The sequence below is a fragment of the Malurus melanocephalus genome, unplaced genomic scaffold (genome assembly GCF_030028575.1).
Source record: "Malurus melanocephalus ecotype Western Australia unplaced genomic scaffold, MMel_1.1 scaffold_27, whole genome shotgun sequence".
NCBI classification, from domain to species: Eukaryota; Metazoa; Chordata; class Aves; order Passeriformes; family Maluridae; genus Malurus; species Malurus melanocephalus.
Window position 1 is genome coordinate 1,841,441 of NW_026623259.1, and position 25,360 is coordinate 1,866,800.

Here is a 25,360-nt window from a genome sequence, read left to right on the forward strand (position 1 = left end):
ACCCCACACCCTGAACTGACCAACCTCCACACCCTGTTCCGTTCCTGCTACTTTGTAGTCAGTGGGAAGGGGAGAGGGAGTGGGGAGAAGATCAGTGTCTTTGAGGGTTGTATTTTATTTCTCATTCTCCTCTTYTGACTTTGTTAGTAATAAATTCACTTGATAATTTAAGTAGTGCCTGTTTTGTCCATCAAGTGTTTCCTCCCCGTTCCTTATCTCAACTCATGAACCTTTTTGTTAGTTTTTTTTCCCCCTTCGCTCTTCTCTACCCRGTGTGGTGGTGGGGGAGAGCGAATGGGCAGATGTTGTGGGTGCCTGGCTTTTAGCCAGCATTCTAAACYGCGACACCTTGTCTAACAAAAACCCTTGTTTAGCACTTCAGGCTCAGACAAAAATCCACTTTGAACTAATTTCTAAAACAKCAATTAAAATTCGGCGAGAGAGATTGCAGGACACTAATAAGTAGCTGCCTAAATATTAGTTAACRCTATGGGATGGATTTCATAAGTGCACAGTAAATAATACAAATCAAATGACTGAAYAGTATATAAAAGTTACTGCTACTCTGGTGATCCTCAAGAGGAAAAAAACCCAAACCAATCCTACTGAAAATCATGTGCACAAAAGGAATGTTTACTGAAAGCCATTTTTCCTATATAAAGTTACATAAACCAATGTAAAACACTCCTACGTCAAATAGAAGTCTGCTAGCGTGTTAAGACAACTACTAACTACTTTCCATGTGTATGCACCTAGTAGCTCTTAAGACYCTGGCTTAACACAAAGGCTATTTGTTGGACTTGCTGTGTCATCAGTTAAGCCATCAGTATCACTTGGGATATTCTAATAAATTAATGTAGTCAGCAGCATGAGTTAAATGGTGTCCACCAACCCCATGCTTGGATTCAAAATCTAGAACAGATGAAGTTGCATTATACTAAAAAGAAGGGGGATGGGGARAGGGATGTCTCATTCAAATGCACCCTGAAATGCTGAATTTTAAAAACTGGATTTGAAGAAAGTTGAGGAAGGCTGCTTCAGGCTTTGCTTCTGGAAAAGCATGAGTGGTAACTTTAATGCGGTGGCAAGTCTGCATTGACTGTCCTTCCCTAGAGTGTCACCCCCAAGCTGCAGGCTTTCCTTACCTAGCTCACTGCTGCATCTAGCTTATTACACTTCCTACAGACCTCTCTTGAAAGAAACTCATTGTAAGGAAGATGCCTTCTAGTGCCTTTCTGCTTTATAGAGCCTAGGAAGGAAGGAATAAAGTGTAGATCTCTCCACACAGGAGACCGGCTCATGATCTGTTCAGCACAGTTAACAAGCCACTGTTTCCAAGTGAATACAGCACTTGTTTATGCTCTGTCTTTGGAGTACTTGAAGTACCACATTAAACTTAAATTATCAAGTCATTGGAGTTGTGGGAACTTCCTTACCAAACACAGTAACCTCTGAGGTTGCAACAACTTGACCAGAAGTGAGAGCTCCGTGTCAAAATGGAATTAAAGTCTGTATTCCCTCTCTTCATCCTTAACTTTTCATAAATGATTGCTTTGATTCAAAAGATGAGYAACACCAAGCTTTATAAGGATTTGTTAGGAAAACTCGGGTCTGGTTTTTAGAAAATAATAAGCACCTATCTTGGCCCCTGACCCCTTTCAATAAAGTCCTTTWCCATCCGTCCCCCTGCCCAACTCCTTCCCTTTCCTACTCCAACTCTGCATGCCATTATTACTTACCTTCCACTACTCTGATACACATTTGTATGTRTTCAGTTACTCATTTTTCTTCATTTCCTGACATCTAGATCTACTGTTCTCCTGCCTCTTTGCTATCTCCTTTAGGCCCCCTCTCTTCTTTAAGTTGCTCTGGACAGGTACTGATGCATCTGAACACAGCATCAGTGTATGGCCTCTTTTTACTCATTACATTTGCTTTTTAATGTTTTCAAGGTGTTTTTCTCTGCTGCTGATAACAAAGAGGTGCAAAAYAGTAACAATTGTCTTTGCTAGTGGCCTACCAACCAGAGTTTTGGAAGTACTATGACACCTCTAGTATCAATAATTTAAATATTATTAAAATTTCTTTGACCTAAAATTTTTTTATTCCCAATATTCACYGAAACCTATCCAGTCCCTTTGAAAAATCTTTAGAACTGAAACAGTGTTTAAAAACTACTTTTTAGGAGTGACACTCTAACTATTTCATAATTCCTTTGGCTTTTTGTAGTGTAAGTTATGGAGCTGAATAAGACTTCTTTAGGGACAATATGGATTAATAATAGATGCAGAGGAAAAGCAGAGCTAGTGAGTACACTCACACCCTCCTAAGTCTCACTGGATGTGAGTATTTCTAACCAGTATATTCTGGAATGCTGACACGACGATATATACTAGAGACTCATTTTAAAAAAAGGAGATTTTAAAGCTTTTATACTGCTGCTACCAAAATGTCTGTTACATTTCAAGCATTTCCTACACAAATTCAGCCTCAAAAGCCCACATGTGACCCCACAGCACAAGTGAAGTTTGCAGCTGGAACAATTAATAAAAGAGTTCTTAACTGTAGTGGGTGAATTTTTGAGGGATGGCAGACTGGGAGGCTTCACAGCTTGTGTTAGGGCTGTCTAGCACTTGGAGACCAACAGGAGCAGTACCAACCTTCACAGGAAGATTTGCTACCCAGGGTAAAGTAAATATCGAACTTATCGAAATCTGCAGTATATGAAGCAGCATGTTAATTTCAAATAAGCATGGGCCCAAATATGCTCATGTGCTGGCGGGGGCGGGGGGGCGGGGCAAGCCCATCATGTTTCTTGATTCTRTCCTGATTCAAGCCCTTCCAGGCTTTCTGTTTTGTCAACAGATACACTATTCTACAGCAAAGTACCAGACCTGGACAAACCTTCCATTGTAACTAAGTGGTGCTCCAGAAATATTCACATCTTGTCTTTTAAGAAGAATCAAGAAGAATGCAGCTTTCAGGATGGAAAAAGAAAAAAAAAAAGAAAAATACTTTCTCTTTTCTATAGTTTAAATTCAGCTTGACAATGGGAATTTTCACTTCTCTTCCTTCTGAGGACATATTCAATTTTTTTTCTCTCGCCACTTTCCTTCACTTAATTCAGTTAGACTCCTGACTGACACCACAACAGAACACTTAAGGAGGAAGACAAGAGAGATGAAGTAGAAATACAGGGTGTGTAGGTTCAGGTTTAAAAAAACAAACAAGGCTTGCAATTAGAATATAAAACCCAAGGTACTACATAAGGAATAGCAAAATTAAGGCGAATTGAAATATCTGAAAATGTACAAGTTTATCTTACTTTTTTCTACTAAAACTTTGTGGATGCAACACTAAAGTAAGTATATGATATTAATTCAGGTGATTCATTGTCCAATACCCACAGTACAGTCTCTTTCTGCATAAGACTATTTAGAAAACTGCCTAGAAGTTAATTATTACACTATATAGATGTGCCCAAACAAAAACGCAAATCTTCAGTTTAAGTAAATTCAAACCCAGCAGCTCTTCAGCAGTAACCAATGGCTTATGAGGTTAACATGGTACAAGCTAAAGCAAAGCCAAGTAGTTAAGCAATGTTGCAAATAATTTGCAATAGTTTTGTATCTTTTCCATCTTCCTGTAAGCCTTGTCAGAATTTTCATTGAATCAGAAGAGGCAATGGCTCAGAAAAATGCCTCTTTGCCCAAAAATATTTATTATACAAAGAACCTGTAGAAGTCAGGGTAAAATCAAATTGTGTACACCATCTAGAAAAAGTGCCTATGCAACCCTCAGCCACCGAGCTTATTAATATAGTCTTCTGACATAGTTATATGTATTTATCAAGCATATATATACACATCTATTGCTGATTTAAATGCAATTACACTCCTTTGAACAAGTAACTTGGCTATTTATGTCAGGTTTTTCTAGTGCGGTCTTCCAGAAGTAGCCACAATGGGTTAACATGACTTGTATTAGTAACACTGTAATTTTAAAGTTATCAATAAATCATCTTCCCATTAAATAAGGAGCTCTTTTTTGTATTAATTTAGATATTTCAAGTGACCGCTGCCAGATTGTGCATCTTCTAAAACACTGGGATGGTAGAACAAATGAAGTATATATTGACACTTCCTGAAAGGCAACAGCTTGGTAAGAATAGTACTTATATAGTTCTGTCATGTAGCCCCATAGGATACGTTACTGAAAAGCTGAAGGAGCTGTCAGAAGGCTTGTACATGTGTGCATGCAGTTGTGTTTACACAAATATAAAACATATCTGTCAGAGAACTATAAAGCAAAACAAATTTCAAAACCAGAAAATCATTTTTAAAAACAAATATTCCCTCATAGTCATATTCCAATACACCAGACATACTTCCATCATTGCACAATAAAGCTGTGCTTTGCTCAGAGTAACAGAAAACTTAAGAGCTGCAGAAATTTGCAGAATGGGACAAGCCATTCAGAGAATATATCCAAGTTCTCACACCCAAAATGAGAACATTACAAGGCTAAATGTACAATGTTGAGTACATTCAACCTTAGCCATTAGGTAACTCAAGAAATTGCATGTGACATCAGGACCATCCTGTATTTTTGTGATTTGAAAGAATGCAATCTATACAATGCAAGCACTATTTAATAATCTATATCCTAATCAGATATGCCTTTAAGAATAATGAAATTTTTGACTGTATATAAAAATAACAGGCAACTAACACAATTGTGTTGGATATTAAAATCAGACATTAGAATTTAAAGCTAAATCTGAAAGTATCATTAATTTTCTACTCAATCATTTAGTAATTTGACATAATTACATATCCAGATATTGAACAAAAAAAAAAAAAAAGAGCCCAACAACTCGTTTTTATTAAAGGAGAATTTTAGAAGAAAAAAGGAAATGCTTGCCATAATTAATTGTATATGGGAACGAACAGGGCAGGCACTGCCTCTTTGAACCTGCAATTAGTTTTTAGAGGTTGGATTTCTTGAAATTCGGAGACCTGCACTTTGTTTCAGTTACACAAAAAGATCTAGGACTCTTAATAAGATGCAGTTTTTTCAAAGTGCACTAAGGAAAGTATATAAGAATATTTTATTAAATAGAAAAGGGAATACAGGAAGTATGAAGTTGTGATTTTGGAAAGAAGTGTTAGAGGACTAACAGTGCAACAGAAAAACAACAGTAGGCTCTTGAAGATAAATATGAAAATAAACCATAGCAAGGGGGACCAGCCCATGGAAGAGTCTGAGTGAAGCTGCTCTTGATATCACCACATTGATTCACTGAGTGAGTTTGACTAAAGTAGTTGAAGTTGTCACTTCACTGACATCAGTAGGCTTCGTTCGGGCCACTACATGTGGTCCTTCTGATCCCTCTTCCTTTCATCTGAGAATCCTCCCCAGTCCACTGAACACTACTGTCTCCCATTTCTCTGAGAATCTGTGTCTGTCCCCTCCCTCTGGAGGTGATTTTTTTAACCAGTCACATCTATGTCTGCCTCAAATCAATAAAATTTCCAGCTCTTCTACACTCTTTTTGTTAAGGGCAATAGTAAGTCCACTGAGTATATTAGAGCTAATCGGAACACAGTGGATTGAGAAGAAACTCAGGAACTCTGGAACCATGACTGTAAATGCAAGCAGTAAGAACACAGAGACACAGCTAAAACCTAAGAGAAATTATTTACTTTTGCTTATTTAAGCTGTGCTGAAGGARCATGAAGCTTTCTCACGCACATTATATACTTCCCAAATATAGCATATGGCACACTGAACGCTGAAGTACAGTTCAGCCAATATTTTATTATCCAGTGTTCAGACCTCATGACTAGTCAGGATATTGGCTAACAGAACATTTCAAAAGCAAAGTCTACCCTCACAGAGCCTGCCATTACTGGATTTAAATATTTACTATGCTTTGAACTAGTAGTACTTTAATATTTTTTTTCTAGTGCATATGTGACTATGTTGACAGGAGTTTCTACCAGTTCAGGATACTAAGTACAAAGACWAAAACATTATCAGATTATGTTGACCAAACGTTTGAAAGCAAGAACTCTCCCACTGCTTCCTTTTTCTTTAAATACTTAATATTTTCTTTGGGCAAGATGCTTGTCTTTTATCTTAATAACGTACATTTGCTTGTGGAGCATAAGTCATGCCCTTCAATTATTTTCAGTTGATTGTATAAGTTTTAGTAAGGTTTCGTTGGTCTTTATTCCATTTGGGATTTTTTTACTAAGAATATTGGCTTACCTTCTGGTGAAGTACCTGGCTTCTGAGAAAACACAGAACTTATTTTACTCTTCTTGCTGTTGTTGCTGTTGACAGACAAGGTGGACTGAATTTTCCTGTGCATTTTTTCTGAAACAGGAGCCAAAAGCTTTCTGTTGTCTGCAGGCATGTGTTTGACCCCGTTGTGAATTTCACTTCCGTTACTCAGACCCACGTGGCCATTTTGGATTTTGCCACTTTTTTCCTCACTCCTTTCCAGTGCTGAAGTAGTTGGCTGAGGCAAACGTTGAGGTTGTGCTTAAAATGCAAGAAAGAAAGGGTTAATTTAAATTGTAAATCGATAACTGCACACTTTAGGCTAGACTGGGAATGCAACTTTCCTCACTCATATTGATCTAAAAACAGACTGACAAGTCAACATTCCCCCATCAAGACAACAAARCAAAACATATCTCTAGATGAAACATAATCATTAGGTATTCAAAAAGCACCTCACATCTACATGAGGCCTGGACTCCCCATTTGACAATGGAAGGAAAGGTCTGCAAGGTTCTGTGAACTACACAGAGAGAATAAGGAAAGCAATTAGAAGAAAGAGAAAAAGTCAGTAGTGGAACGAAAGCAGCAAAACTGAGATAAACCTGTACTGGGGGAATCAAATGAATAATGGATAAAATGTACCCAAATGAGACAAAAAGTGTAGGAGTAAACATACAGACTGTAGTGAGAGGCTAAGATGCAGGCTGGCCAACCTGCCAGCCTTCAGAAAATAACCTGAGTGACATGACACTCAGCCATCACAGACCAGTACATTAGAGAAGAACAGGAATWTCCAGGTAGCTAACAAGTTTGAACTTAAATTCATAAAGATTGTGGATTATTGGGAAGTACAAAACCAASCAAAATCTGGTTTTGTGGAGGAGGTAACCAGAAGGAACATGTATTCAAACACTACACAGCTATGGAAAGATGAAGTCCCCCCTCAATGTTCTTCAACTCAGAATCACAATTTTAGAAATGACTGTAATGTGCCAGTTAGGGATTTAACGTCTATAGTAAAATGGTCAAAGAAAAAAAAAACCCAAACCATGTCAAGGTAAGAATATGCCGTGACCTGGCTAAGTCTCCGAGAGTACATTATAAACTCATTTTAATGAGTGTGCACGAAACTTGACCATTCTGTGTTGAGCTACTTTATCATAAAGGAGAATATTTGTTACAACAAGGAAAAGGGATTGGTAATGTATTCTATAGGCTGTAACTAAAGAAAACATGCATGTAAAGCTTTGTAATAAAAAAAAAATTATTTCAATTTAACAATTCTTATTTAGAAAAAGAATGCAGACATCATGGGGAGAAAAATAATTAAACCGTACACACAGTGACACAGCAAGATTTCACAATAAAAAAGCATCAGCCCAATCAACTCTCAGACAGTCCAATCTTCAACTATTTAAAAATGTTATGTCAAAGAAAAAGTCCAGCTCCTATCAGATACTCAACAAACAGGAAACTAGCACCAGCAGTAAGGAAAAACAGTGCTGCAGGTCATTCTCTTTTCAGATGGTTTATATCCATTTTCAGATGATTTCACAGTATAGATTCATATATAGATTACACTGTGTACAAGGTAACAATACATATAGATATTTATAGTTAGCTTGTTCTAAAAGAAACTTCTCCACTCATCTCTTCAGGTACTAGTTACCAAATTTTCCAACAAATTTAGAAAGACATGGTCTCTAAAGGGACTCAGTTCCAAATTTGCSTAACAAACCCTCAATGCTTTCCTTTTATCCAGCACACTGACACCAGTCTCAGATTGCCTCCTCCACTATCATAAACTTTTCCAGATTAAACTTCATGCAAATCTTAAACCTTATGTCCTGGTCACGCTCACAAGCAAGAAAGGATACTTTTTCATAACAGTTTAAATATGAACTGTTTCATGCTTTTCGGCCACTTGATATTTTAGTCACTGCCACTAAGGTTTTCAGAAGACAGCCTTGACTGCCCACATCTATCTGGGTTAGAGTAACTCTGCTTGAACCTCCTTGACCAAAGTGATAATTTTGTGCTGCAGGAAAGAAGGGAGGACTGGATGTTTTAGACTACCCAAAGATGTTACAGGGAAGATAAAGATCAATCCTTCCCTTCCATTACCAGCAGTAACTGCTCACAAACCTCCAAGCCAACAAAACAGGAGCATATTATCTGAGACCCGAAGAATTAACTGTTGCCCAAAGACTTTTATTGGCAATGCTGAAACTTCTTCAATTTTGCACTAGTGTTTGCAAAATCTATGAACAAAAGCATAAGCAAGGCACTTTCTTCAGCTTGGAACTCAATTTGTAATCTATGTTTGGGTAAAATTTCCAAACTCTCATAAGGATACCAAACTAAATTTTTAGGGAATTTTCTCCTGTCTGAATAAATATTATTAAAAGTATATTACCAGGAACACTTTGTGTAGATTCTCTTTCCATGTATGTGCAAAATTAATTTTATTAAAAATCAAAAGTTATTCCTTCCATTTTAAAAATAGTCAATGTAGACATAACCACAGTCAAAAATCCTTGCTGATTTTAGGAATTATAATTTACTCTCGAAAATTCAGTATTTATGTCCACAGCACCCCATAGGTTTATCTTCATTATYCCACTTAAATGGAAATTTCATAATCAAGGAAGTGTTTTTCATGTTCCATGTAATGATGTTTCCTCACCCTGAATTGCCTATGATTCCCTGCTAAGGAGCAGTGCAGTTGTACCAATGAACTAGAATTACTTGGGAGCAGTTAACCTTCCTCAATAAACAAAAGCAACACACTAATCTAAAAATTCTCTATGTTTTTATACAGTTTATAAAATTGACAGTAATGACCTTTTTTAAGCCAGTTTAATTGGTGGTGGCAGCTTCCAAGTTGTTTGCATTTTTTTGGGCTTTGCTCCAATACAGTAACTTGACAAAATATCCAAAATTCAATCTTCAAAATTAGGCATGTTTCTGTCAAACTGCGGGTGAATGGAAAGTCTTGAAAATCTAAACAGCTATATGCTTTTACTTTTATTATTTTTTTACTATTATTTTTTACTTCTATGKTTTTTTTTAATTTTAATTTTTTATTAATTAATCCTGTTCCTGAAGTACTCTTACTTGAGTCTTTTAGCATTAACATACAACTTTTTAGCTGACTGGCTTTACAGTATTCACATGTGATATGCAGGTCAAATCAAAATGGAGTAAAACCCCAAATGGATTAGTTATCTCAATTTAAATTTATTTTAACTTTATTGATAATTTTGCACTAGGGAGACTTGAATCTTATGGTTAAAACACACTTGAAACCAATTAGGAACCATATGAYCACATTCTAGCATAAAGAACAAAAGCATTTGACAGTTTCGAGATTAAACCACAACCATTCTGTTTAGAACAGAAATATTTTTACCTTATTTTTTAAAGGTTGTGTATATCTTAAAAAAAAAAAAAGGTGTAATATGGAGAACGACACAATGCTTCTTAAAACACAGTGATACCCAGGGACTCTCACTCTCTCTTTAATGATCCACTGCTCTCATTCAGCTGTCTTTCTTTTTTCAAATCTTTACATATGTGACAGCTCTCAAAAGTAGACCATAGACCATCTGGCATTTTCCGAGGTGTAACTTGTGCAAATTCAGCTCTACTGGGAACACAATGCTATCTTCTGCCTGCGTTATAAAAGATACAATAGAATGTAGAACTTATGAGTTGTTTTGAATTATTCATTTTTTGCCTGTATATTCAAGAAATTTTACAAACTCTGCATTTTGTACTACATAATCACATGCGTTAAAGGTACAAAGAAACTTTTTGACACCTCTTTTCTACAGAAAGATGGCATTTTGTTTGATATGTGAACATTCAGCGCCTGTTATATCATTCTAAACAGGCCGTGTGCTGCTACAAAAGATCCCATTTTACACTCTATGTATGAGCAAAAATGTTATTCTTGATATTCACTAACTAATGCAATACACATCAAAATTTCAAATGTGTGTTGGATGAACATTCAGCATCGTCAAATCAGGATGGCACTGGTCACTTACTGTATGTTAAAGATTTAAGAAAAAAATAATTCCTCAGACAACATAGAAAAATTGTCATTTCAAACATCTACAATGAGTAGTTTCAAAATGTCCTAAGAAATACCATGCTTTTCAGGTTAATATGTTTTTAATCTTTAGCACAACCAGTAGATTTAAGTCAATATTTTATACAGTGCTAACACTAGTGGATTTTCAATAAGAATGATAAATATTAGATTAATGATTCAATAGACTGAATCGTTTTTGATAGAAAACTAGCAGATAATGTAGGTAGTAATAACTGCACATGAATCTGCTGCCTGTGGAAAAGCAATAAAAAGGCAATATATTGCTATAGCTTATAATCTATTAGCATGTTTCACCACTTCCTTGTCRGTTTCCTTGCAAAGTGGGCCTTAATACAGGAACTTCTGCTATTATTTAACTGATTTTACATAATATTTAATTGTAAGGTTACTCCCTGGTGATTTCAAGTAGGAAATATTTATCATGTTTTTTGATGGTTTTGAAGTAACTATGCACATTCTCTTTCAGACTGTAAAACCCTTAGCACACTTTAAACGATATGAACGCACCCTGATCATACACWTTTTCTACACCTTGCAAAGTTCCAGCTATTCTTAAAAGAAAAATCGTGATGCATGCATTTAACAGAAAAATAAATGTCAACTGARGGAAACTCTCAACCAAAAGAGGACAGTCTAAGCTATCATTAGGGATTTTAGACAAAACACAAAAACAAACATACACTGAATGCAGACTCCTCCGAGTCAAAGTGAATCAAAAGAAAACATCAGGAGGGAGAGAAGAATTGAGASAGTTAATTAGTAGCCTAATCACATCAAAAGCAATTCCAAGGCAGCTGACACAGACACCCATGGAGTTTGCTAGTCTGGCCAATGAGAGTGATGGAAAAAATACTTTCCAGTTTACAGTCTGGGTTATCTGACTACACACCCATAGAGGTAAAAACGATGTTTTTCTTGGTGTATGACACAATAGTTTATGATGACAAATCAGGCCACGGTAACACTATTTTTGCAGGTGGACGTGGGAGGAATAAAATGCACAACTCCTGGTTGTAAAAACTGTAATGGTATTTTCAAATATTGAGAAAATACAACATATTGTTTCACTTGACAGTATTCTTAACACTTCTCTCTTCCTAAAACAGTTGCAATCGCAATAAGATGATGAGCTTTCTTTTGGAAATAGAGAGGTCTTGATTGGGTCCACTAACACTGAAAGCCAAGATCTACTTATTAATTTGAGCTGGAAAAACTGTTTGATCTCAGTGGTTGTTGCTCCTACTCCCTCTGCATGGATTACATGGAACAGATCATATGTAAGGGAGGTAAGAATCAGGCCTCTGGTTTTTATCAGTGCTTTTTCATAACACCGACTTAAGCTTAAGGGGAAAAATAAAGCAAGTGACAGTCAAGAATTGCACAGAAAAACCGGGGGCTGCCTGAATTCGAGAGTAAAATAGGTGATTCTAAACTGCTTCTGGAAAAAAACACAAATTCTTGAGATATAAAAGGCAGAATTTACAACTGACTAGCAAAAAATCTTACATTTTAAAAAATATTACATATTGTATGTGTTATATGCTCAATAAGTACAAAATTTCAGTGAAACTGGAGAACTCAAGTATCTCAATCCTTCTGTCCCCACTTCTCTAACTAAAATCCTGACTAGTGTCTATATGATCTTCAAACTACATCAATAGCTTTCTCTGTCTACCTATCCAGAATATTAACATTCAGATTACAAGATGCACCTCTGAGTCAACCTGTGAAGTGGCTTTTGTCAGCAATTATTTTTGAATATTTTCTGGGACATAAATAGAATATACTGCAGCTACAATATCACAGAAGGCATACATTAACTAAATAATAAGGTACCATCAAGGCACCATCTATCTTTTAAAATCATTTTTTTACACTGAATTTTTTATACCATGCTGACTTTACAAGGAAAACAAAGTATCAACGAACAGCATCAACCACCTTTTTAGAATTCCTTCTTATAAGACATGAGGACATCTTCAAAATGAATACAATATATTATTATGAAACAGGATGTCCTTTGTAATGAAAATACTGTAGTAAAATTGCTGGTACGAGTTTTACAGGACCCACACTGAGAACACTTTGTTAGAATACGTCTGAGAGCACATCCAGGGAACACCTGGTATAACAGAAACAAGGCTGGCAGGGGACAAAGGGATAAGACATTTTATCCCATCAGCTCTCAGTTGGAGAAGGGTGGACAAGAATGGCAAACACATGTGTGCATATGTGTATATGGGTTGAGAAGCAACACAAGTGCACAAGACAGTGCCCWAAATAYTCTCATATCTGTGCAAASATACCTGCAGTGCCTTCCTTCGGAAGMACTGCAGGACTTCACACACTGTTTGAAGGGTTGCAGGAATTGTATAAAGATGTCTTTGACATACCCAGAAAAATGCAGTTACCACAGGGAAGTATGAAAAGGGCTGGTAGCCAGGGTTTACAAAATTGATAAGCATTCCAACTGAAAACACGGAGTGAATTTCTCTATTTACAAATCCTTTTTCCTGATGTGATTTAGCAAAATGAACAAATGCCCACTTATTTTCTTTAACAACTGCAACAGAAAATTTTAAATCTTTGCTAAACTGYGTAAATCCCTAACACTTTTAGCTACATATCTTGTAACAACTATCTCAGAATCAAAATACCCTTTGGCATCTAATTACCATTAGATTGTCAGTAAATTATTCTTCTTTATCAAACACACATCTTGCTGTCATTAGCAATGTTTTTTTTTTTTTTTTACTGAGACCGCAAATATTGGCATCAATGATAAACTTTGTAGATGATCTGCAAGTTCTTGGTAGAGCACAATATAATTAGAAATAAAGATAATTATATAATGCAATGACTGTTAAACCACACCTGCATAAAGTTGAATATAGTTCTTACTGTAGCATAGTTTGTCACTTCGTGAGAAAAAACAACAGCAACTCACCTCATAAATACCGAGAGCCAAACACAAACCAGGGCATTATAGATAAAACACACCCATACACCTGGCATATGCATTCCCCCACACTGGGGAATAAATTCCTGTATAAAGTTGATTTCAAAAGCTGGAAATTTTATTGCAAGGTTTCTACCTGCAACATTTCTGTGTCCATTTTCCTTCTCCTACATTCTGCTAGGACTGGAAAAGAATTGGACTGTACTTGCTTTTATGTTTCACAGCAMTACAACTATGTACTGCACAGATGTGGAATGGCAGGTTTAGTCTGGTCACCATTCCAACGCTCCTAGGGCATATTTATGGAGTTTAATAGATTCATTAATTACTACTGCAGCTAGTTTGTTGTTTGGTGGGTTGATTTTTGTGGTTTTKTTTTTKTTTKKTTTKKTTTKKTTTKKYYWWKKTTTTTKGGKTTTTTTWAWTTTTTTTTTAAATTTAAGGTGAGATGTTTAGTTATTTTGTCCTGTGTGTTCTACAAAAATAATTTATTAAAAGTCATCTTCATCTACTTGGGAATTTTTTGTGCGGCTGATTGTYGTTACATCTTCCTTTATAATGCACAATGGCTTGTAAAAATTGGATCTGAGAACTAAATAATCAATGCATTAAGAATCAGAGAATTAGCTTTCTGCTAATTCTTTAAGTAATGAAATGGATCTATTTCTTCAACAATAATCAGCAATTTCATAAATGTGAAGACAGACCCTGAAATTATAAAGGGCACTAGGAGTACAACACAATCCATCTCACTGAGGAACAGAATGCTTTCCTTCTGGAACTCCAATTTTAAAAGAAAGGTTAATCAACCACAGAAGGTAATCCAAGCTGTTGGCATGACATTAGTTATGCTATTCATACCTACTACAACATACAGTTATGCCACTGCATAAAGAAACACTGGTGTCCCAGTGAATTAAGGTTAAGTCTCAAATATTTGATACAGTTTCGATGCCCTTCACTATTGTGTTACTTGTTCCCAAATAAAGTAAAAAACATCAAAGAGAAGCTACAAACAACAGGATATCACTTGCTGGGTATTGCCTCATAAGCGGCACAGCAGGATGCACCAGACRGGAGAGATAACCTCAGTGTCATTAACAGCCGTAACCTGAGCCAGTGCACAAACAGGTCCTCCTGCCTCCAGCACCTCCTSCTCCCTTCCTCCAAACCCCAGCAACCACTGAGAGCCGATGCTCTGTTTCACCGCAGGAAAGAATGTGGGATGGTGARGCAACAGCTTCTGAGCCAAGCCCATTTGGCATTTGCGTCTGAGTGAGAAGATATTCAGAGGTCAGGTTTATTTTCCACTGACCATACACACCAAGTGTCCAGATGTCAAGATTACAAAGGTCAGCTAAACCCATACAAAAAAAAAAAAAAAAAAAAAAAAAAAAAAAAAAAAAAAACCATTTTAACTGGCTGTACTTGTAATTTTTACTTCTTAAAAAGAACTTGAAGGGAAATACTTGGAATGAGCAATTCCCTTAATGTTCCCTTGATTTCTAGCCCACAACTCCTGCAAGTGACAGAATTTCAGAAGATYCTAGAAAGCGTCCCACCTTAGGTGTGATCACCTGGTCTCAGTGCACTCTCTTCATAATCTCTAGAATTGTAAGTAATACCCAACACTACTCTCAACAATTCTACAGAAATTAAAAATAGGAGTAACAAGAAAGTGGCAGTAATAAAGAGAGGGTTATATAAAAAGGAAGCAGGAAAACACAGAACATCAGTACAAATACAGCAATGTATACAGTAATGTATACAATAATGTATACATTGACAGCTGAGTTTTTTATTCTATTGCTGCACTTATTTTCTCTTTGTTGTTCTTTCTTGCAACCTATAGCTGATGCTAAGATTGGCATCGGCTGATACCAAGTACCAGAAAACCAAAGAAAGAAAGAAGAAAAGCACAGCTGCAGGAAAAATGGAACAAAAAGGGGAAGCAAATGGACAGTAACTACAAACACCAGGCTAAAACTTGGGATTTTTCATTATTAAAACAATAGCAGGGCAAAAACATCAAAAGGAAAAAGACCAGATAGGAACCACCCAGAAGAAGACAGCACTGGAGGGAAAGGAGACAAAGAGAAAAAATACATAGTGAGCTAAGCCGCTTCAATCTGTGAGGGCAGAAAAGAGTATGGAAGAAGAAACAAAAAAAATTCACAAGTAAAATCCCGGTAGATATRAAGTCCTTGCTACAGATTTTCCAAGTAAGAAAAGAATGAAATGATAAGTCATTAGTTGATAAGCAGTGAAATATAAGATAAACCCTTCGTACTTATACAGTGTGATCTAGCACTGAAGCAATTAGCTCCCCTTCTGCTCGAGGTCAGAGAGGATTCCTGGAGCCCAGGCTAAAAATCAGCCACGTTCARAAACAGCAGCATAATGGAAAATGGAAATTCTGTGTCGGGAAGCAGAGTGAGGATTTGAAGTCCACAACAATAACTCTTCATGACCCAGSTTTTCATTACTACAGATTGCATAGTTAACAGAGCGACTGCCAGTAGGAGAGAAAAAAACATGGAAACATGGTAGAGAGAGCAGGAAATGTCCATCTATTTCCTGATCCTGAAAAAGCAAAGTGTGAGGAGACAGACAACATCAAGCACACTGAGAAGGCTTAGTCTCTTGTTACRGATGTTCTTCAGTGGCAGGAATTCCCTTATGGCAAGCAGGGTCTAGCCGATGTGTACAGAACACCCCTCACCAATCCACTGGCTCCTGTGCCCATGGGCTGGATGACTGGGGTATCCCCATCCCGAAGCACTCCAGGGACCCCAGGTCACCAAAGGCTTTTGAGTCACCCACAGAAAGTCGAGGTTGAGTCACCATCACCAATGCTGTCTCATGGGCCCCTGTATGCCATTAAAACGTCAGCTTGGCACCAGGATGACTCAGAAATGAGAGCTCTTTTTCCTCCTTTGACCTGTTTTGGTGTGCCTTGAAGTGATAAGGCACCATCTAACCCAAAATGGTTTTGTGCAAGCTGCACAAGTAAGATTCTTGAGAACATACTTTGAAAAGTGCTCTTATTGGAGTCCTTGAAAAACTTTCTCTTTTTTTCCTCCCTGGATTCAAAGCCATGAACAACCACAGACTAAAAGGCTGAATCTGTGTATCAGAGCTCACTGTCTGTTCCCTTCCCAACCCCACAGGCAGTTTAAGTTTGTTTGACTCAAAAGCAGCTGTTTCATATGCTAAGGGGAAAGGCAGTGAAATATTTCAGAACATAATCTTTTTCAACTGAGAGTTTTGTGTGTTAAATTCAAAACTGAATGCACTCAACATGCGATCATTGTCACTAATACTAAACAAAAAAGGCAAATATTTTTTACTTACTGCTTATTTGTCATATTCTACCAAAATGATCCAGGAAGAGCTCTTTCTGACTCGGTTGGGAAAACCCACCCATCCTGGCCAAGTTTTCATACATGACATCCACTACATGAACTCAATRAGAAGAAAAAAAGCTAAATGAGCTTTTGCCTGTTGCTCACAGGTACATCCCTTACAGCAGTGCAAAAGTCAGACTGCTGACCGTGCCTGGGGAAGACCGAACTTCCTATAAAAACGATACACTTGTTTTTCTGAAAGGAAGCAAAGCATAAGCTGCTCAAACAATGCCCAAGAAAGCTCTGATATCTGAGCCACACAGTCACAAATCTGCCCTGTTAGAAAAACAGTGTCACATCAGAGACCAACAGCTACAAGCACAAAAATTCAGAGAAACAAATGCATTAACTCAAAGGAGAAAGCAACAGATTAGCTGAAGAAACAGATAAATTGTCTCAATGGGATGAGATTACCTGYAAAACATTTTTCTTTCATTGCACAATTGAGCTAAAATTTTGATTCTCCACTCTGTTCATGAAGCAAGATATAATTCCCTATGAAATTGTTGCACCCAAATGATATTAACAGTGAAATACTAGTTTTTATCCCTAACATGCAGATAGGGATTATTCTCCTTCCAACATGTTTAAAAGCTTACCTATGGAATTATTTTCATTCTCTATTAAAAATATTTCTTTCAACTTACAAAACTATGCAATTTGAGCCACTGAAGGTTATTTAGTTCATTTTTGTTCAAAAAAATCTTTTAACTAGCATTTCAATTTGAATGAGGTCCATGCTTGGAATCAGTGCTTCTTGCAACACAGATTTTTTTTTTCCTGAAAACCTTTTGTTTTGTCTTATTTAGAAGATATACTTCCCTTTAGTCACAAAAAAAATCCTTCTGCACAGTAATCACAATTACTTTCTTTTTAATGGAGTGCAGATACAGCAGTGAAATCTGTGCTACRTCAGTATTATTCACAATACTGAAAAATGTCCATTTACACATTTTAAAAACATTTTGTTACACAGTTTTGCAATAAGCTGAAGGATCTCACAGAAAAGAAGCAGCACTTTAAGTGAAAGCACTAGAATTTAGCTTTTTTTTTTTGACCTTTAATAGTTCAAGAGCTTTAAAAAGTCACAGCTGAGACAGCAAGCTTCTCTAACCCAAAAAGATCCGAAGTACAGCATAGCATAGACAGCAACTACATCAAACACAAGCAACGTTCCCTTGCTGCTTACGCAAGCCTTCAGCCGCACAAAAGCATTCACRTTCACGGCATCAGCAGCAGCAGCAGCAGCATTTGACCAGGCTGGTGCCGGTGAGCCAAACTGCCGCCTCCATCCCCCTGGGCTGTGCAGCAATTCCCTGCTTGGCAAACATCCCGGCCTCATTTCTCGCACTTYTTTGCCCCAAACAAAAACACTTAGGTAACCACTCAAACAACTGCTACAGAGACAGAACTAGACTGTTTTTAATACTACCTTATCGACTCTGCTGACGAGCCCTGTCAATCTGACATTTTATTTGCCATTTGGAGTTAATTTCAGCATCCTCTTCTTTCATGTTCCGTCAGCAGAAGTGGCTACATTTTACTGTGCCTTAACATTTTCTGAGGCTGCTAGAACTAACAACTCATAATGGGAATATTTCCCTACCACCTTTTATTTAATTCACTTATTATAATGTAGCCAAAATTCCCTATTTCATTACAGTATGGTACTGAGAAGACAAACTACTCAAAAATGATCAATGTTTTATTTTTAATACATCCATTTTATTGGCATTCCCAATTTTCAGTCTCTAACTTTCCAGTTTTGTCAGTAGCTACAAACGAAGACCAGAATCCCTTTATTTTATGAAAATTTAAATCTCACATAATCACATGGCTCTAGGAGCTGAGCTTCATAGTGTGTTGTAAAATTTAACAGCTGGGGGTTTTGCCTGAATTGCACAGTATCTTTAYGAAATGTTTAATTCACTGTTAATTSTCCAATAGTCAGATTACTCATGCTAGCAAGAAGGTTCATTGCTACTTACAAAACAGCTTAAATGTTGATGTTAACACATAAATGCTGAAACAAGTTTTACACTGAAGCACTTTATAATTTTCCAGTCAGCCTCAAAGCACAACTTTACTGTCATTGCTTACAGGTATGTCATTGCAAAGCAAAAGAAGTGGGGAAACAAAGAACTGTTCAAGCAAGCAGACAAACAAACAAGAAAATTAGGAAAAGGGGGCACTAGAGAAATTATGCAAACAGGACAAAGAAAAATGGCTTGGAGTCATAACTATTATAGGGATGGGTCAGTCTTTTCTTTATCTTTTTACTTTATAAGACAAATATGGGAGAGAGGATACAGAATAATTTATTAAAAATGGGAGCAAACCTTCAGCATTCTTCCAGCTTTGACTCCACCCTAGCATTGACACACACCCCTTACTTTCCTACAAAATTACTCTAAATTCTAAAGGATTTTTTAAAAATCAATATTTTGAAATGCCATTCCATTACAGTCATTGTGAAATGTACTTCTATCTCTATGTTTTAAAAGCAAAGTGTATTTTTCTGTCAAAACCTTCCTGTGCTATAAAACAAGCCTTCTCTCCTTTTCCATAAGGACCTGTTCCAAAAATATTCAACAAAATGTTAATAATGAGACCTAAACTTCTTGCCCTAGTCCAGCTATCACAGCAGAATCCCTCATGTGGATGCAGATGTGATAACAAACAAAAGCTTTTGCCAGGTTTCCTCTTGCTCAAGGAGGGAGCATAGCACAGCAAATGCGATCTCATTGTACTTCTCATAATGCTAGAGGAGCAGATACTCTGTAACAACCCAGACAAAACCAAATAGTGATTTACTTAAAATTGCGTCTATCAACTCAATTGTAAAAAATGATTCCTCAGGCATAACACTATGCTACAAATGGGAATCAGAAAATCAAGTGGACAGAGAAGTATACTAACAGTCAAAGGACTGGAACAACAAGAGGAACAGATTAAAAAAAAATACCTTCTTCTAGAATTTCTCCTTTAAAAAGTGTTGCGAGTTGCTTTTTTCCCTTCCATATTTCCAAAGTTAAACACTGTCCTATTTGTTGTAAATAGAGAACTCACACTAGCTGCAAGTTTCCAATATTTAATCCAGCACAGAACAGYTTACAGAATGGCTGTAAGGACAACTCTCACAAAACACACAGATCTTCATAGCTGTCTTAATGCACCCTGCTTGTTACTCCATAGTGCGATTAGCATATAGTTCCACTGAGTGATCTATTACTGTATGCAAATATTTACAAATACCAATAATGATTTTACATTATAAATATGATAGTGACTCATCTCTAAAAAGTCATCACACAGTAAAAAGAATATATATTGAGGTAGGGAAATACTTCCTAAAAAGAATATATATTGAGGTAGGGAAATACTTCCTAGAGTCAAAGTTACATAGTGAGCTGGGAAATACTAAATGAGATGCTGTAATTTGATAAAATCACCTATAAGAAAATGACATGTACATTATCCAAAGTCAGGTCTGTATCTTGCCTCTTAATCCAAATATTTTTGTGTATCACCTCTGTGAAAAACTGGGTTTGATCCCTCACACAAGCCTTTCCAGGCATGCYGATCTCAAATCTTCTCCCCAAAACTTAGTTTCCTTCATTTCAAAATTCAAGCAAAAGGAATATTGTTTACTGATCTGTATTTCTGAATTTTACAGACCTAAAAGATGTTAATTATGGTTTGACACTTCTCTTATGGCCAGTTTTGGTCAACATAATCTTTCATTGCTTTCCAGTCAAAATGTGAATTCTATTTCAACTTGCAGCTTATGGAATACAGTCAAATAGGCACCGCTCCTAATGAAGAAAGGAGATGCAGAAAAGTTGATGCCTTGTAATGGCCAACGAGGTTTTATTTTTGAAGATGTATTTCAGAGTTACCTGTACCTGATGACAGACTTGCCCCAGCTTTGCCAAAGAACAGGCAAATGGGTTATGCTGCCTTTCAGGAGTAAAAACTTGCCCTGAAGGTCAAATCTGACTCACAGGCCACTTTTTTTCATAGGCTTGCCTAACAGTTTGCTGTACTTCACTTGTTTCAAAAGCAAACTTCTTAACATTTTATGCAAACATTGTACAACTTTAAGTCTGAGCTATAAATCAATAAAATTCACTTAAACTTGAAGAACCTCTGCAACAGGAAATAGTCTCTTAGTTGAAATTCTGCTGTAATTAACAACAGCATTGTCACATTTTCTCCAAATAAGCGCCATAATATTTACAGTTAAAAATGGAAACATAATAATTGAGACACCGCATAGATTTTGAGGGAAGGAAGTTTAGAAGTAAAATTTAACCCTCCAAAATTCATGGGTCCAGACAAACTCAGAATTTGAAAAGCTCTTGCATTAGAATGTATGGGTTTGCATTTAATAATCACAAATTTCAAGAGCAGTCTCCACACAAAATTATGTTTCTCACATGCCAGAACACTATAGTTCATTCAAAAAGAGTTAAGGCTCAGGTGGCAAATAATTAATTATTCTCTTAAATCAAGCCTCAATATATCTGGAGGCCTAACTCATCAGTAAAATGATTTAACAAAATTGGTATTAGAAATAGCCTGAGTGACCACAGCTGTTTGACATTTTAATGTTTTTCAAAAGGCTCCTCTGGGCTTGGATCATGAGGAATTTTTTAAGGGAAAACAGAAAACCACACCACAACAACACACCAATAGGTCATAGGCTCCTGTTTTTTCTTGTCTTTTATAAAAATACCTTCAGAGAAAGGTACTTGTGGGTACTTTTGCACATTAGATACCACATTATCAGAATGCATAGAAGTAAGCAGTATTCAAAYSTGTCTTTCCKCTGTGTAGCTATATAGAAAAAAAAAAAGTGTAACTATATAGTAAAAAAATGTTTTAACATTATTACTTAGCTAAGGCTTCTGCTGTGGCCATGAGTCCCTTTTCCTCCTTCACTTTTTTATTAGTAAATAAAAAAATTTTAAAATATTAAAAACTATTTTGACTCTTAAATTTTTGAGAACTAATTTAATCGTTTTGATGTAAACACAATACACAGTACTACTTTTCAGCTGTATAAACTTAATCCAGGCTTTTCACACCCATGACAGCAAATACAAAATTAAATCTAAAAYGAGAAAAAGAGAACTTTTGCCATGGCTTAAATTCAAGACATTTTTTGCCAGTAGAGGTTACTAAAAGTATGTCTTAGATGATGATACTTTCATACACTTTGTAATTTAGTGTTCTCTTTGCTAAATATGGCAAACTGAATACTGTTACTACTGAAAATAGCAGACTAAAACCACACTGGTTTGGTAGTGTAATATTTCACATAGAATGCAGTCAAGTTTTATTATTTCTCTCTTTAAGGAAYTACTACAAGTATATTCAACTCTTTCCTCTGTATGAGGAACTAATCAGAAAAAGAATGTAATTGTTCTTTCCCATATAGGCATAACAACATGATTAATTCTGAGACAGTACCAATACAACACAGGAAAATATTCTGAAATTAAGATACAATTCACTTCAGGCCTAAACACAGCAAGCGCAGTAATCTTCACGTTACTTAAAGAATTTCACCTTTGTCTGGTACTGATGATTACTACCATCCAAGCTTCCTCAGCCTCAGACCATAAATTCAGATAACGTTTTGAGAGTCAGAAGTGAAATAAAACAGAAACTAAAAGGCTCCAAGTAATTCTGGCTATTAGTGATATGCAGAATACATACATCTATCTTATGGCCATCTGGAACAGTTTAAAGTTCTCACTGAAGTTTGACTACTGTTCTGTAAATGAATCAAAAATAGCAAGAAGTTTATTTCTTGACATGGAGTCACTATACAATACACAAATTCCTCATCTATCTCAGTCCATCATTAGCTGCATCACCTTGWAGCATTTGACTTAGGGTTGAAGGGAAGAGGCTACACAGAAAAAAAACCATTTGCATCACACAGCCACTCTGTTTACAAGGGAATACTAATTTCATCAACACTCATGTCATTTCACAGTGACTTCTGTAAACACAGAATCACACAGGAACAATCAGGTTGGAAAAGACCTTAGAGATCATTGAGTCCAACTTATGACAGAACACCACCATGTTAGCTAGACCATGGTAATAAGTGCTGTCCATTCAACACCTAATCATCCTTTCCATGAAGAAATTCTTCCTGATGACCAACCTAAACCTCCCCTGGCACATCTTGAGATTCTTGTCCTGTCACTGGTTGCCTGGGACAAGAGGCCAACCCCCACCTGGCACAGCCTCCTTTCAGGCAGTTGTGCAGAGCAATGAGGTCTCCCCTGACCTCCTGTTCTCCTGGCYAACACCAAAGACCCAGCCAGACTCTGAAGAGCGTAACTGTAATGGTACAGCTATGCGGTGAAAATCACTCCCTACCCAGGAGAGGGTAAAAGGAAAATCAAAGAGAAATACTTTGGTTGTGCAACTCACCAGGCCTCGCAATAGGCTGGAGAATAAGTTTTTTATGATTTTTGGAGCAGCTGTAGTAAGTGAACTGACAGAATCCGGGAGAAACAGAAGAAACACAGGCTAGTTTTCTGCTGGGTAGATGATCAGATAAGTTCGAGGAGTAGAGGTCCTTTTTATTTACTAATAAAAAAGTGAAGGAGGAAAAGGGACTCATGGCCACAGTAGAAGCCTTAGCTAAGTAATAATGTTAAAACATTTTTTACTATATAGCTACACATGTTTTTTTTTTCTATATAGCTACACAGAGGAAAGACAGGTTTGAGGTCTGTTTGAGGACCTCTACTCCTCTATTATTTCAACTAGCCAGATTTCTCAAAGATTAATCTTTTTTAAAGGTTCTATACATCAAATACTGTGCTGCTGTATAAGTATTGAACTGATAAAGTTTTGTTCATTCACACATTTTTATTCCTGGGTGTATTTGGCACATTGTACATTAATCACTTCTTCAACTAATAGAATACACCTTTCAAACTCAGCAGTATATTTTGAATAATTTCAATTAATCTATTCTGCACAATTTCTGCAGTCACACAGTTATGCTGCAAGAAGACTGTATTTGTCATACTCTCTAGCTCTGAAAAGAACCATTTAAGTTAACTCAAGCACTTTACACTACTTTATAGAGAGAATAAACAGGATCATCGGCAATCACAATAATTGTAAGATAACTGTGCATGACAAAACAGGCAAGAAAAGATATCTGGATTAATATCAAACAAAACAAAGACATCTAACAGCAGATTATGTACTTTTTGTTGGAAAAAAGTATGTCCCAAACACAAAAAGCGTAACTTAAACTACAGAAATTATCAACCAGACAAAGAAGGAAATCTCCAGACCTTAAAATTAAACAAATAATCATGTAAAGTGAAAATGCCAACATAAAAATACAGAAAAAAATAAAGTAAATATATAAAAAATATAAAAATATCTAGGTTTGTATTTCGGAAGAATATAGTAAATAAAATAGTGGCTACAAGAACATGTAAATTGTTTGATCCCCACAGAGCTGAAAGAAGCATCCCTTTCTCTGAAGAACCACTCTTATGAAGAGGGTGTTCCATGGAGGAGAAAGAGGCAATTGAAGCTAGAAAATGATGGATAGCAATGACCTTTCTATCTGTAAAACGTGGGCATATTTTAGGTATTTAATCTTGAGAATTGGATTATTATTAATCAATTATTCATGACAATTTGAATCTATGGTAGATGTTTTTTGTTTTCTTAAATATCACATAGCTAAGGTTCTGCTTGAGAACCAGAAAGGAGATTAAATCCTCACAAGCAAATAGTGTTCAAGACTGGCATTTTATTCTCTCCTAAACATTCCCTTCCTGCATAGCAACACACATTGAAGATAACCCAGTGCCCTTTGCAAAAATTCTGCCTAAATATTCTGAAATTCATCTTTATAGCCTTTCTTCTCTAAGAGGGAAAGAAATCCCATACCTCTTCCAGAGAACAAAGCAGAGCATTGTAGTAACACAGCGTAGCAAAAACTGCTATGGCTTCATTCCTATAGCCACAGGTTACCCTGCTGCATGTTTTAACATGCACTCTTCCTCACTTGCCAACAGTGAGTGATAACAGAAGCAGAACCACTCCATTATGGGCCACCAGACCATACAATGAAAATAAGCAGAAGGTGTTTGAAGATATTTGAAATGCACTGCCAAAAAATATAGCAGATGGAGTTATTCTAAAGCTCTTTGGAAAGCAGAACCTCCACAGCCAGAAATAAAAAAAAAAAATAAAAAAAAATGTGTGCATCTATGAAGGGGAGGGAACAGGTTTCAACATTTTCTTGAAAAAAGCTGAATAATAAATATCATTCCAACTGGGGGAACCACAATGGAAAGACTCTCATTTACTCAGGTTCTAAATCTGAAGGATATGGATAGCATTGCCAATTGAGCACACCTAAACACACCAAGTATTTGGCAGTTGTTCCTGTTCTCAAATATTCTGTAAAAAAATGTACACCTTATTCCTAGTCTAACTGAACTTCCAGACATTATACCTAGTTCTCCCTTTGTCGTGCTACAGTTGAAGAATTGTCTTACCAAATTTCTGTTTGTTGTGGTATGC

The 25,360-nt window shown here is 36.5% G+C and overlaps 1 protein-coding gene across 4 annotated transcripts in view; it reads right to left on the bottom strand.

The window, feature by feature from the left end:
* Positions 1-25,360, bottom strand: part of MDFIC (MyoD family inhibitor domain containing) — a 52,274-nt gene that overhangs the window by 10,206 nt on the left and 16,708 nt on the right. For all 4 annotated transcript variants that reach the window (XM_057390492.1, XM_057390490.1, XM_057390491.1 and 1 more), the window contains exon 4: positions 6,274-6,549. In XM_057390492.1, the coding sequence (XP_057246475.1) occupies positions 6,274-6,549 (276 nt within the window). The remainder of the gene's footprint in view (positions 1-6,273; positions 6,550-25,360) is intronic.